The 14,303-nt window shown below is 50.6% G+C and overlaps 1 protein-coding gene across 2 annotated transcripts in view; it reads right to left on the reverse strand.

Annotated features, from left to right (window-relative positions):
- Nucleotides 1-13,770, reverse strand: part of EDN3 (endothelin 3) — a 35,560-nt gene extending 21,790 nt beyond the window's left edge. The window contains exons 1-2 of one of the 2 annotated variants that reach the window (XM_042229603.2): nucleotides 13,293-13,721; nucleotides 12,414-12,702 (exon numbers count right to left, since the gene is read on the reverse strand). In XM_042229603.2, the coding sequence (XP_042085537.1) occupies nucleotides 12,414-12,702; nucleotides 13,293-13,344 (341 nt within the window). In that variant the 5' untranslated portion in view covers nucleotides 13,345-13,721. 2 annotated transcript variants of the gene reach the window in all.
- Between the last annotated feature and the right edge of the window lie 533 nt (nucleotides 13,771-14,303).

A 14,303-nucleotide genomic window follows, 5' to 3' on the forward strand; every position in this document is an offset into this window, starting at 1 on the left:
ACACCTTAAGACTCATCAGGTGACCCAAGCTGGCTCATGGCACCCTCTCCTTCCCAAGACACCTGAGAAAACCAATTCGAGGTCGGAAAATAGTTTGGATGGGAATTCCCTGATGGTCCAGCAGTTGGGACTCTGAGCTTCCCCTGTAGGGGACACAGGTTCGATCCCTGGTCTGGGAACTAAGATCCCTCATGCCACATAGTGCAACCAAAATTTTTTAAAAAAGAAAATAGTCTGGAGCTGCTACTAACCATCCTGCCTTGTCTGTTTGTGCCCTGGGACCCGCAGTCCTGTCCTGGTTTCTCTCTCTTTCTAAGCTTGGTCCTGCCTCCTATGCTGTGTGAGCTACATTTAAGTTTCTGTTGCTTGCAACCAGTGACCTCAAGCTGACCCTGGAACTCACTCAAGACGGATGCAACCATGATCTCTTGGGTTCCATAGAAAGACCAGGAGTCTCTGCAGCTGCCAAGGACAAGTAGAGATTTTCTTCATTGCAACAAAATACAAAAGAATGTGTTCCAAGTCAGGACAAACAAAGCTAGCTTTCTTCCCAGGTGTGCCCACTGTGAAATGTTTGGTTTGGATCACACTGTCCTTTGGGCAGGTGGGAGCAAGCATACAACCTCATGATGCTCAGAGATACTTGGCTAACCACCTCAAGAGGCTTATCCTACAGTGAATTTACTCCTTGTCCACTCATCAAATGCCTGTGAAAGTTGGCTTGGGACAGGCCTCATGCCAGACAACCACTGGGTGCCCTTCCAACCTCTAGGAAAGAAAATAACCAGGAAATGCATCTCCTTAGTGACCTCATTGTACAAGCAGAAACACAAGCTTTCTGGTTCTAAAGAACACGACATGAACTTCCATGAACTTCCCAAAACAAACAACATAAAGGGAACTGGCAATCTACAGCTTTGCTTCTGCAGAAAATTGCTGCATCTCTAAGTGGGAGGCCCCCAAGGCAGACTGTTCCTCCACCAGCCACCAAAGGAGGAAGTCCTCCTGCAGCCTCAGAAATAGCCAATGACCAGAATATTTAGAATATCAAAAGAGTGAGCAATGTGCTGTGAGTTGGTAGTTAACTTTTTAAAAAAAGATATCCCCCCCCACCCCCCGCTCAAAGAAAGCAAACCACAACTTATGAGTTTACCCAGGACTTGGTTTGGGGGGAATTTTACCAGAATTACATGTATTTTCAAAGAAAACATTGACCCCCATCAGTCGGACCCAAGAAGAAGGGGTGTTTCCTCACCTGGGCTGCAGGTGTGGCTTCCTTCCTGTCCCCTGGGGTAGGTAACAGCTGACCTCTGCCTGTCCACCTCAGCATCCAGGGAAGCCCAGGCAGTGCCTGGCTCGGAGCAGGTGCATAATAATACTGCTGCTGCTGCTGCTAAGTTGCTTCAGTCGTGTCCGACTCTGTGCGACCCCATAGACGGCAGCCCACCAGGCTCCCCCATCCCTGGGATTCTCCAGGCAAGAACACTGGAGTGGGTGGCCATTTCCTTCTCCAATGCATGAAAGTGAAAAGTGAAAGTGGAGTTGCTCAGTCGTGTCCAACTCTTAGCGACCCCATGGACTACAGTGCATCAGGCTCCTCCATCCATGAGATTTTCTAGGCAAGAGCACTGGAGTGGGGTGCCATTGCCTTCTCCGATAATAATACTAATCTCAATAACAAGGGTCTGCTATGTGAAGAAAGGAGGGAGGGAAAGTGAAGTGAAAATTGCTCAGTTGTGTCCGACTCTTTGCGACTCCACGGACTAAACAGTCCATGGAATTCTCCAGGCCAGAATACTGGAGTGGGTAGACTTTCTCTTCTCTAGGGGATCTTCCCAAACCAGGGACTGAACCCAGGTCTCCCACATTACAGGCAGATTTTTTACCAGCTGAGCCACAAGGGAAGCCCAAGAATACTGGAGTGCATAGCCTATCCCTTCTCCAGGGTGTCTTCCCGACCCAGGAATTGAACAGGACTTCCCTGGTGGCTCAGAGGGTAAAGCATCTGCCTGCAATGTGGGAGACCCAGGTTCGATCCCTGGGTTGGGAAGATCCCCTGGAGAAGGAAATGGCAACCCACTCCAGTACTCTTGCCTGGAAAATCCCATGGATGGAGGAATCTGGTAGGCTACAGTCCATGGGGTCTCAAAGAGTCAGACATGATTGAGCGACTTCACTTTCACTTTCTCCTGCATTGCTGGTGGATTCTTTACCAACTAAGGTATCAGGGAAGCTATCAGGGAAGGAGAGAAGGAAGGAGGTCTTAATTGGCCGTTACTTCTCATCCAAACCCAATCTCCCAAATGCTTAGAATTCTTAGCTGATGTATTGGATTTCTACTATCATTGTCCTAGAGGGAATATGGTCTCTAGATCACTTAAAATGGAAAAACCACATCTTGATAGCAACTTCTGCAGACACATGAGGAAAAAACAGGCTGCCTGGAAGGATGAATCTCAAAGACAAAACCAGGGGCCTCTCTAGGCTGACAGACCTAGGATATTGGTCCAAACTGAAGACTAGCTCCCAGAGAGGCCCTGGCTGAGTGGTTTCTTTCCAGGGCTGAGAAATGAAAGGGCTGGACCTTTGGAGACTCCGTCCAACTCCAAATTCCATGGAGAGATTCCCAAATGCCCTCACTGTTACACCTGAGCATCTCCGAATAGCACATATGCTAGCGTAGGGCTTCTCTCCAGCAATGAAACCACAATGAAATGTGGGGTCTTTACCCACCCCTAAGTGGAGAGAGTCCCAGGATCTTACCAATTGTTTTCAGAAAGCTTCATCCAAAGAGTAGGGCTCTTCCACATCCTACCGCCATATAACTGAGCTTAGAAATAACCCCAAAGCCAAAGATTGAATCGTGCCATCAGGTCCCTGAACACAGTAGCCTCCTCCCCTCACACAGGCACATGGGCTCTGAATGAAGTCTATTTAGAGGAAGCACAAGTGGTCAAAGCAACAGAGAGTAACAGAAACATCCTTCTGCGTGTGTTGTGTGTGGGGTGGAATTTCCAAGACTGACAGCTCAAAAAATAACCAAGAAGTTAGGGCAACAAATGCCTGCAATATTTGCAACTGAAGCCATTTAGGGAATCCGACAGGTTAGCCGGTTTCCCCCCTGTCTGCTACAACCCAAATGCGTCCATGTGAGTTAGGTTAGAGTTTCCCTCCCCAACCCCCAGTGACCCTAACACATTCCAGGTCAAATGTAGGCATGAGCAATCCACGTCTGTCTGGCACAGGCTCATTATAACTTTATGCAAAGCTGCAGACAGATGTGGCTCAAAATAGTTACCAGCAGTGGAAACAGAAGGAGTAAAATAAGGACCAGGTATTTTTTTAAGGATGGGGGTATGTGTAGGGGGATTAAAAAAAAAAAGTTCAGACGCCATCACACATCCCTTTAAACAACCCTCAGAAAGAAGAGAAGACACCCTCACTAACTTTCAGAAGATTTCATCTTTAGGATGGAAAAACCTTACTGAATGAAGACATACTTGCCATGGCAACAAAAATAAAGACACCCATTTCCTTCCTAATCTAATTTTTTGCATTGTTGTGGTCACTCTGATCACTTGATTGCTTACCTCAAACTAAGAAAACTTAAGTCCCTCTAGAGACACAGGCTCTATCCCCAAAAGAGAACCAAGCAGAGTCAGATCCTGTCTTTATCAGAAATGTTGGTATTTAGTTGATTATGATACTTCTGCACTGATTTTCATTTTTAAAAAACATCGCATTCCCTTTTATTTAACTTCATGGCATCCCCTTCAAGTTTGCACCTGAAAGAGTATGTCATGAGCCTCACCCTATCTTGCCACCCTACAAGAAATCTGCGGAAATCAGATGTAGAAAAACCCGGAAAAGCTACAGACACCTCTGCTCTCTCACAGACTTGCTTCTGGCTTTTGGCAAAGCTGTTCACTGCTCCCCAAGTTGTGGGCCAGTCATGTCATCACCAAGCAACAGAGGACCGCAACACCTCAGCCACATCTGACAGCCTCTGAGCCTTTCTCATAGGTGCATGAATCCGTTTCTGTTCTTTAAATTACTGGGCCAAGCACAGGGCTCGCTGGCTGCCGCATCCTAGTGTTACTGTTTATTAAGGCCTCCTGCTAAGTTGGCCCTGAGAGGTCATAAAGTAAGGGAAGACCTGTGCCTCCAGGGCTCTGAACATCGCTAGGTTCTCCAAATGCTCTTGGCTCTCCTGAGACTCCAAACTGGGGCAGATGAGAAAGGATGGGGATGCCCTGTTCTGCTATCTGTTCCTGGGGGCTTGGTGGGGCAACAGGACTCTAGAAGCCCCTGGAACCCTGTCTGGACCAGCAGCTCATCTACATTGTGGCCATTCCCTGGATTTATTTTCCTTCTAAATAAAATTGGTTCCTGTCCCAAATAGAGGGAAATGGTGTGCGCGCACGTATGTGTCCCATTTTAAGGAATTCTGTTTCCACTGAAACATGGCTTAGACTGAGAGGGTTTCTTTCTGTTAAACAGTGAATCTACTAATGTACTCCAAAGCTGAGCAATGGTTACAGGGAACTACCTGGAGGGAGGAAGTGGAGCACAGGCAGCCCCCATCAAACTTGCTGAGATGCTGTGGATCCGGGACGGGATTGCGATCTGGCGCTACAAAGCCTGTGAGTTCCAACCGGCTGTGGGGCCCCCCTAAGGAAAGCACTGTTTGCTTCCCAGCTTCCTTTGTTTTAAATTCTTGCAGGAACAAACCACACCAGAGATGTCACAGCCTTTCATCTGCCTTCAGATTTAAGGCCAAGTTCCTAGTTGCAACATCCTCTGCATCTAGCAAAAATCCAAGTTTTCCCTTCGGGGGCACACAGGGTCATGACCTTCTCGATGCAAATCAACCTGCTTTCCAGCCTCAAGTCTCTTTCTTATCCAGTCGGGATCAGCTGCATTTCAACAAACCCATCTTTGCCCCCAGACATCTCACCTCCTCACATCCATTCTGGGGTAGAAAAGGAGACTTTAGGTCCAGCTGAACCCAGCCAGGAGGTCACCTTTCGTGAGCTGACCTTGCCAATAAACTCTGAAATTTAGCCCCAGGGCTATCAAACTTTAAAAATGCATCTTGCCGTGAAATGTTCTGAGCTACTGCTACCCAGACTCAAAACTGGAATGTAAACATGTACAGATTTCTAAGCGGGAGAGGGTTACATGGGAGGGAAATGACTCAGAGTAAAAACATGATCAGTCAGAAACCTGAGTTCAAGATCACTTTTAGTCTGGCTGATACTGTCTTCTCTTTCTATTATTATTATTTTGGCTGCACCCCACGATGTGTAGGATCTTAGTTCCCTGACCAGGGATCAAACCTGCAACCCTTGAATTGAAAGCGGGAGTCTTAACCACTGGACCATCAGGGAAGTCCCAATAACCATCTTTTTTTATGTGTTCTTATTTATTTACCATTTTTGGTAAACAAATTCTGTAGTTATTTCCTGGGATCCCTTCCTGGTGGCCCACACTCAGGTCTTGGGTACTGAGACCCAGGTGCTGTGTACAATGAGAAATGACTGAAAGGCATTGTGTTTACTCTGTTGGGACTCAGCCTTACTAAGATTTCATCATTTAACAAAGGGGTTCCAAACAGATCATTCAAATTATCCTGACATGCCCGGTGGCTCAGATGTAAAGAATCTGCCTGCAATGCAGGAGACCTGGGTTCAATCCCTGGGATGGGAAGATCCTCCAAAGGAGGGCATGGCAACAAAGGAGGGCATGGCAACCTATTCGAATATTCTGGCCTGGAGAAAAGGAAGAGGAACCAGTGATCAAATTGCCAACATCCGCTGGATCACCAAAAAAGCAAAAGCATTCCAGAAAAACATCTATTTCTGCTTTATTGACTATGCCAAAGCCTTTGACTGTGTGGATCACAATAAACTGTGGAAAATTCTGAAAGAGATGAGAATACCAGACCACCTGACCTGCCTCTTGAGAAACCTATATGCGGGTCAGGAAGCAACAGTTAGAACTGGACAAGGAACAACAGACTGGTTCCAAATAGGAAAAGGAGTATGTCAAGGCTGTATATTGTCACCCTGCTTATTTAACTTACATGCAGAGTATATCATGAGAAACGCTGGACTGGAAGAAGCACAAGCTGGAATCATGATTGCCGGGAGAAATATCAATAACCTCAGATATGCAGATGACACCACCCTTATGGCAGAAAATGAAGAACTAAAAAGCCTCTTGATGAAAGTGAAAGAGGAGAGTGAAAACGTTGGCTTAAAGCTCAACATTCAGAAAACGAAGATCATGGCATCTGGTCCCATCACTTCATGGGAAATAGATGGTGAAACAGTGGAAACAGTGTCAGACTTTATTTTGGGGGGCTCCAAAATCACTTCAGATGGTGATTGCAGCCATGAAATTAAAAAACACTTACCTTGGAAGGAAAGTTATGACCAACCTAGATAGCATATTCAAAAGCAGAGACATTACTTTGCCAACAAAGTTCCATCTAGTCAAGGCTATGGTTTTTCCAGTAGTCACGTATGGATGTGAGAGTTGGACTATAAAGAAAGCTGAGCGCCAAAGAATTGATGCTTTTGAGCTGTGGTGTTGGAGAAGACTCTTGGGAGTCCCTTGGGCTGCAAAGAGATCCAACCAGTCCATCTTAAAGGAGATTGGTCCTGGGTGTTCATTGGAAGGTCTGATGTTGAAGCTGAAACTCCAATACTTTGGCCACCTGATGCAGAGAGCTGATTCATTTGAAAAGACCCTGATGCTGGGAAAGATTGCGGGCAGGAGGAGAAGGGGACGACAGAGGATGAGATGGTGGATGGCATCACTGACTCAATGGACATGAGTTTGGGTAAACCCTGGGAGTTGGTGATGGACAGGGAGGCCTGGAGTGCTGCAGTTCATGGGGTCTCAGAGTTGGTCACGACTGAGCGACTGAACTGAACTGAACTGAACTGGAGAATCCCCATGGCAGAGGAGCCTGAAAGGCTACAACCTCAGACACAACTGAGCGACTAAGCCCAGCACAGCCAGACCCGCTACCACGCTGCCACATCACCCTAGCCCTCCCCCCACCCCCACTGTCACTGTACCCACCTGCTTATTTAGCACAGGGAGCCCCAGAGCAATGCCTTCAGAGAACACCATGCCCCTTTCCCCAAACATTCCAATTATTCACCAGGGAAGCAAACAACAAAGGAGGGGCAGAAAAGGGCAGGACCAAACCTCATCAAGCCTCAACAACCTTTGGCCACCAGGGTGCTTATCAAGCTGCTTATCAGCAGGGCAGTCAGCCAGACACACCTTTTCCCAGGGTCTGTAAACCTGACGCAGAACAAATGCTAAGAGATTGCCCACCAAGAGGCATAGCGCAGGGAAAAACTGGGGTACCCGGGTGCAAGCTCCTCAGTGTCACTGCAGGAAGCTGGGTAAGACCATGGTTTAAGGGTCCAAGGAAGCCAACTTCAGCAGGACTTGAGCTTCTTCATCCCAGGCTCCTCCAATCACAGACTGTGTGGAGCGACAGGGAAGGTTATGCAGCCCCCAGGGTTGTACACTTATCCACATGGTCCTGTGGTCCTGAGGTACGGAGCCCACTAGAGTGGGCTGTGCTCAGATACTGTGCTCAGATACTGTGCTGAGAACACTCCACACACTCTCTCATGTCATCCTCACATGTCTTTACTCACAGGAGTCATGGTCAACATCAGTGTGGACCATTGCCTGCAAGATCATGATCATGCTCAAAAGACTATCCCTCTGCCTCAAAAGCTGTATCTCCAGCAATGGTACTCCCAGTCCTGACTTGCGGGTCACATGATTGTTATTGGGATCCCTGTGATCACACAGTGGGTGGACAGCCAGTCCCACATCAGCGGGAGGCTGGAGAACCAGATCCATCCCTTCCACTGGGATGTTCTCAAACTTAAAATGTCCCCTCCCTAGAAACATGTGGCATACCTCTCTTGAACAACAGGAGGGGCAAAGATGACTCTGTTGAATTGTTGCCTTTTTGTGGTAGAATATATTGAATAATTATTATTATTTTTACACCACTTCTTTGGGGAAAAATATCATTCCTACTGGCTGAGTCAGTGTGGCCAGGCTGGTCACCTTGTTAGGTCACCATCCTAGAGTCACACTTTTGCCTGCACCTTACCTGGGGGCACGGGGAGAGGGCGGTACCATCCCCAGGCCATGCAGCGAATCACAGACAGGACACCGGGCAGAGCTCCTGGGGCTGGAGTCTTCTCAAGAGTCTACAGAGCCCAGATTTTCCACCATAGCCGTGACTCCAAACATCCTGCACTGCTCTTTCCAGAAATGCATTCCTGCTTGTCAGACCATGTGGCTCAGACTTTTGTTTGGAAACACTGTCGCTGCCACAGCATCACAGTGCCTCTGTCATTACATCCTTGGAGGGATTAACAGATGGCAGGGCCACTCAGCTCTCAGGAACGAAGTGGGACAGACTGAGCAGGGCTCCTTGCTGGGGGCCCTGCAGCTTCATCGGCTGTCAGAGCTAGTGGTTTCACTCTGCGGCCAGGTGGATGGATGGTAGCACGGGCAGAGGGGCTGCCCTGCTGAGGGTATGGTTAGCACTGAGAACTCTGTGATGGTTAATTGTATGTGTCAACTTGACTGGGCCACAGTACCCAGATCTGTGACCAAAAGCCAGTCTAGATGTTGCCAGGAAGGTATATTTTAGATGCAATTAACACTTAAATCAGTAGATGTTGAGTAAAGCAGATTACCCTTTATAATGTGGGTGGGCCTCATCTAATCAGGTGAAGGCTCTGACAGAGAGAAATGAGATGCCCTAAGTAGGAAGGGAATTCAGCCTTCAGGATGCCTCAGATTGCAGACTGTAACATCAGTTCCTCTGTGTGTGTGTGTAGTGTGTTTATATACACATAAAGATCTGTATATACACATCCTATTAGTTCCGTCTTTCTGGAAACACCAACAGAGACAATCCTTCACCATGTCACAAGACACTCCTGTTTTTGAACTATTCTTGTGGAACAGCCCCGAGTGCACAGGGATTTAAGTATGTGGCCTGCTGCTGCTGCTGCTGCTGCTAAGTCACTTCAGTCGTGTCCTACTTGTCCCTATTTCTCTCCTTATGATCTTATTCTTGGCATATTTTCCATGACCATGAGATGAGATGAGTATTTCCTCTGAGGTGGGGCTTTGTTTTCATTGGCAATGGTGGGGTTGCTGGGGATGGGGGAAGGCACAGTGGCTTCCTAACAGGACCAAGGAGAGCCATGAACATCCCTCGCCTCGTGGGCGGGCAGCCGTCTCCGCTGCCTCCCCAGGTCTAAGAAGGCAGCTGCCTGAGATGCAGTTGGCTCATTTCTCTTTGGGGCCTGAGATCTTCTGGAGGAAACAATGGAAGTTATGAGCAACAGCCCCGGAAAAATCCACATTCCTGCACATGTCTCTAGGGATGTAAGACCTCTGGGACAGGACACCTCATTCGTGGGAGAAAGTCCTGCAGATAGAACCTCAGTGACAGCAAAGACCAGCATTACTGAGCATTTACTATGTGCTGGGTGCAGATCAAGCTCAGATCTGGAAAAGCTAAGTGCTTAGAAGGATGCGAGGAAACCAGAGAACTTGGATCTCATGCCTGGAAAACACCTCTGGGAGCAGCTACTCTCTACTCTCTACAGCCTTAACTTTCCACATGACATGCAAGAACAACATCCCCCCTTAAGCAGCCTGCAGGTCCTTAAACGCAGCTGAAATGACCTTCTCCAAGAAGGCCTTACAACTTCTCGAGCATCATTCTGAGATAAAGCAGGATTGTTGCCTCTACCTCCGTGCAACTGGAAGGCAGAAGAAGGAAAGACACCGGAAGCTAAAAATCACCCAGCGTTCCAGACTCTCAATTTAGGCATGAAGACCCAGACTCCTGTGGTCTCCCAGCGCAGCCAGTGGTGGGGATAGGATGAAACTCATACTTGGAGAAGTCTCAGGAGATGAGGAAGGTCTGCTGAAGAAGAGGGATGACAGCTAAGAGAGAGGAGCCCTCAACATAGGGCTCTGATGGTAGGTTGGGGAGGGAATGGGAAACAGAACCTGGAAAAGTCCTGGTGGGTCACCCTGCCCTTTAGTTCAATCCAGTCATTTTCAGATGCTTCCATTTCTCCGAAAGCCCGAGTTCCCTAAAGCCCACCCCTCACTTTGCAATCTTGTCCAAGATGTTTTAAAGTTTGCCAGTGAAGTTGCCCATACAGGAACAATTTTCAGAAGGAAGGAAAGAGCGAAGGAGGGAGGAAGGGAAAGAAAGGAAAGCAGAGAGAGACCATCTGGGAACATCTTCCGTATAAAGGTTACGTTGCTTGTCTGACTTTAAAATGCTCAAGTCTGGCTATTGTCATTTTCTGTTTCCCAGGGTAGCTCATGAAACTCCCAAACACCATATTTAATCCTTCCCTCTTGTGTTTAAAATGAATCAGGGTCTGGGAAGAAGGGAAGAGGTAAATCAAGCTGTGAGGGGAACATTAGCAAGTTGGATATCCTGGGAAAAGCCAAAGACCCATGGCTTCATCCCAGGTCATACATGATAGCTCAGAATGGGGAGACAGGATTCCCACCAGGTCATGGGGACGGAGCAAGTGCTTCCATGCAGCGAGTGCTCAGAGCTTGGCAACAGGCAGAAAACTAAGGTGGTCTCCCAATATCCTCTCCTCTCTCCCCTCCTATCCTCTGCAAAGTCCCCTTCCCCTAACTGGCTTTGCTTTCTTCTTTCTCCTTCTAGAACCACAGCCTGGGATTCCTGCCAAGGTTGCCCAGGGTTCTGTGAAGCTAATTTAGTCAGAGGACGATGCCAGGAGGATAAGAATCAGAGAGGACAAGTATCAGGATGATGGAGACTGCAGGAGAAGCTGGCCCTGACCGCTGTCTGGGAATAGAAGGCTGTCAGTGGCAGCCTGTCCAGGAGTCCCTCCCCAGCACACCTCTCTTTTTAAGATCTGGTCTGGTCATCCCTCTGTGTGCTGACCAGACATAACCCAGCAAGCAAGTTCTGGCATCGGGGTCAGCTCTCTATTGGGTGGCCTGGGATAAAATGCAAATGTAGAGCCCTTGCTTCAAAGAATATTAAGCATTTCATTGTGCTGTACACCTGAAACTAACACAATACTGTACATCAACTATACTTGAATTTTAAAAAGTATTAAGCATTTCAAGACATCAACTCTATACACTTTATACTATGAGGGTCCTTCTGAGCTGGGACCTTGTACACGTGTCCAGGCTCCTGGGTGGAGCCAGTCCTGCCTGCCATGCAGGACAGCAGGGTGACTTTCCAGACCAGATGCACTCAGAGGACTCACGACCTGGTTTTGAAAGATATCTGACCCCCTAGGTTCAGTCTCCTTTGCACTTCATCCTCAGGGTATCGGTAAAACAAGGTGGCTATGTGCGGCCCATCAAGCTGTCACCCAGGGTGCTCAGAGGTCACATGGCTCAGGGACAAAGGAACCCCTGGATCAAGGGGACCCAAACACCGAAGCAAAGTTGCCTGTCCAGGTCCAGGGCTCTGGAAAGGCTAAGCAGGATGCCCAAGGTATCCCAAGAATACCCAGAGACACCTAGAGACGTCTGGTCCAAGTCCTGGAATTTAGAGACCAGGAAAGCAAATTCCAAAGGCTAGTGATCAGATTGAGGTCAGGCACTCTTCACAGTTTGCAGGAGGATGTTTCTTTAGAAGGGGTTCCTAAGCTGAGTCATTACCCACGGCCTCGGAGAGGGGGTACTTTACATTAAGGAGACTCCACGAGGGACTCAGGTGGCACTGTCTCAGTTTTGCAGTAAGAGAGTTCTTACCGACTGGAGGAGAGAAGGGGAGCTGTTGGGTGCAGGGGTGACATGGGAGAGAGGAGGAACTGTGGGTTCACCACCCAGGAGGTAAGGAGCCTGAATTCCACGGAATTTCACCCCGTGGGGGAGGTTTCACTAGGCCCTGCCTAGCCCACCCCTGCACTCCCCAGAGAACAGGCTGCTTTCAAGGAATTTGAAACTCCTTGGAGCCTGGCAGGGTCAGCAGAGGGGCAGGACCCACATGGCCCGGGGGCAGGAGTAACTTTCAAGGCTTCCTCCCCCCAGAGGGACTTCTCAGGTGTCTAATCCCTCTGGCTGGTTCATTTCAATCGCCCCTCCACCAGTTCAGACACTCTGGGCTTGGGTTTCTCCCAGGCCAGGCCCTCAGAGGAGATGAGAGTCACACCCTTGACCTGCAGAGCCAACCTGGGTTGGCAGGAGGGCTGAAGGCTGTGCCAAGTGGGCTCTGGGCTGACTGGGCTCAGAAGGAACTAGGTCCTCCTTCAGTGTGAAGAGAGGTGCCTAAGCCAGGAGCCCCCCTCCCCTCCCCCTGGGACAACTCCCCCACCCCAGGGCTGACTCACTCAGGAGTGTTGATCCAGATGATGTCCAGGTGGCAATAGTAGACGCACTCTTTGTCCTTGTAGGTAAAACATGTACAGCGCCGGGCTCGGTGGTGCACAGGGACCCCCTCGGCCCCCTGCTTCCCAAACTGACTTGGTCCCTGCTCCCGCCAAGGGCTTCTGGGGCTTGGACCCCGGACTGCCATGGTGGCCACCGTCTCCTTGGTGTCCCCCTCCGATCTGGCTGCAGAGGGGGCCCGGGGCATGCTGCTCCTGCCAGCATCCCCAGACTGGGGGTGAGGCACCCATCCTGCAGGAGGCAGATGGAGGGGCTCCTGAGTTCCTAGGAATGCAGACCCTTACACCCACCATCCCATAGAACCTGGGGAAGGGGACAACCAAACTTTCTGCCAAGTCTGCAAGCTAAGGGCACTTTTTGTTAAGTCTCCAAGCTACTCCCAACGTTTGGAAAATTTTGCAAAGCTATGTGCAGCAGTTTCTCAAAAGCTTGCAAGTTGTGTGCACACTTTGTGACAATCTTGGGAGCTCTTCTCACTTACTCCACAGCGTGCAAGCAATCTGCACCCGCTGAAAACGTGCAAGCATTGTGCAGGCTTTCTGAACACTTTGCAATCATTTTGCACAGTTTCTGAATCGTTTGCAAACTTTTGGAAAAGTTCCCGACTTCATGAAAAATTGACCAAGTCGGCCCCGGGCCCCAGGTCTGCCTGCGTGTGGGCTGCAACCTCCCGGGCCCGCGGGGTGGTCCGTGCCCTCAGCTTCTGCCCTCTAGCCGGCCCCCAGGCCGCTCCCCTGGGGAGGCACCCTCCCCGCGCCCCCGATCCGGGGTCCTTTTGTGTGCGCTCGCGCCAGGAGACGCGCGCCGCCCGGCCCGCTTACCTGCGGCGGAGGTCACAGCGAGCCCGAAAAGGAAGCACAGCCCCAGCTCCATGAACCCGGATCGGGCGCGGGCGCACCGCGCCGGAGGACTGGCGCCTGTGGCAGCCAAAGGGCGCTCGGGCCGGGCACAGCGGGCCTCACCCTCCAACTGCAGATGCTTCGAGGCGGGCCGCTGGCTCGCCGCGTCCCAGGCTGCGGCCAGGAGTCGGTTGCGACCGTCACAAACTTCAGAGCGCGCTGCCCATCCCGGCTCAGGGCTGCCGGCTGTGGGTTAGGGCTTTTCTGGCTCCCGCACCACCCCTTTCGCCTCCCCGCCCCCCGGAGGGGCTGGAGTTGCAGCGCGGGGGCCTTTGAACCCAGGGCTCACGGGGGTCGCCTCCCAGGCGCTGGGGAACCAGCTAGTCGCGCAGCGGCCCGCGGCGCACCCAGCACGGCGAGGGGTGGGGGCGGCGCCCAGGGCCGGGTGCGATGGGTGGGGTGGGGTGGGGGCCGGGACAGCTGCCGGAAGGCCACGCGCGCGCACACACGCACATGCACACACGCACACGCGCGCACTCCTGCTCGCACCCCTACCTCGCTGCCTTGCTGCCCCGCTGCCCGGGGACCTGCAGCTCCCACCCCAGCACAGTGGGAGAGATAAAAAGACTGCACGGGGAGCCTATCTTTTATCTCCAGAGTTCGAGAAGGCAGCATTTGTCAGCGTTCACCTAATGACACCTTACCCTTGCACAGACCTGCCTGCCAAGGCCCTGGGCGTACTTTACACTCGTGACTCACGGGCACCGGCAGCGTCTCCCAGCCTCTCCCAGGAGCTCACAGCCGGTGGGTGTGGGCAGCAATCAAGAGCAAAGTCAACCGAGAAGTTGGGTTAGCGGTCCTGGGGTGTCCCAGCTCACTCAGAGCCCCTTGTGCAGGGGAGGTGGCTCCAGTGAGAGGCAGGTTCCTCTCTTCAGCGCCCAAGGTGGTCTTCTGGGCCTCACGTATAGGGCATTCTCCCAGCTCCCCTGAGAC

Source organism: Ovis aries, chromosome 13 (genome assembly GCF_016772045.2).
Source record: "Ovis aries strain OAR_USU_Benz2616 breed Rambouillet chromosome 13, ARS-UI_Ramb_v3.0, whole genome shotgun sequence".
In the NCBI taxonomy this organism is placed as follows: domain Eukaryota; kingdom Metazoa; phylum Chordata; class Mammalia; order Artiodactyla; family Bovidae; genus Ovis; species Ovis aries.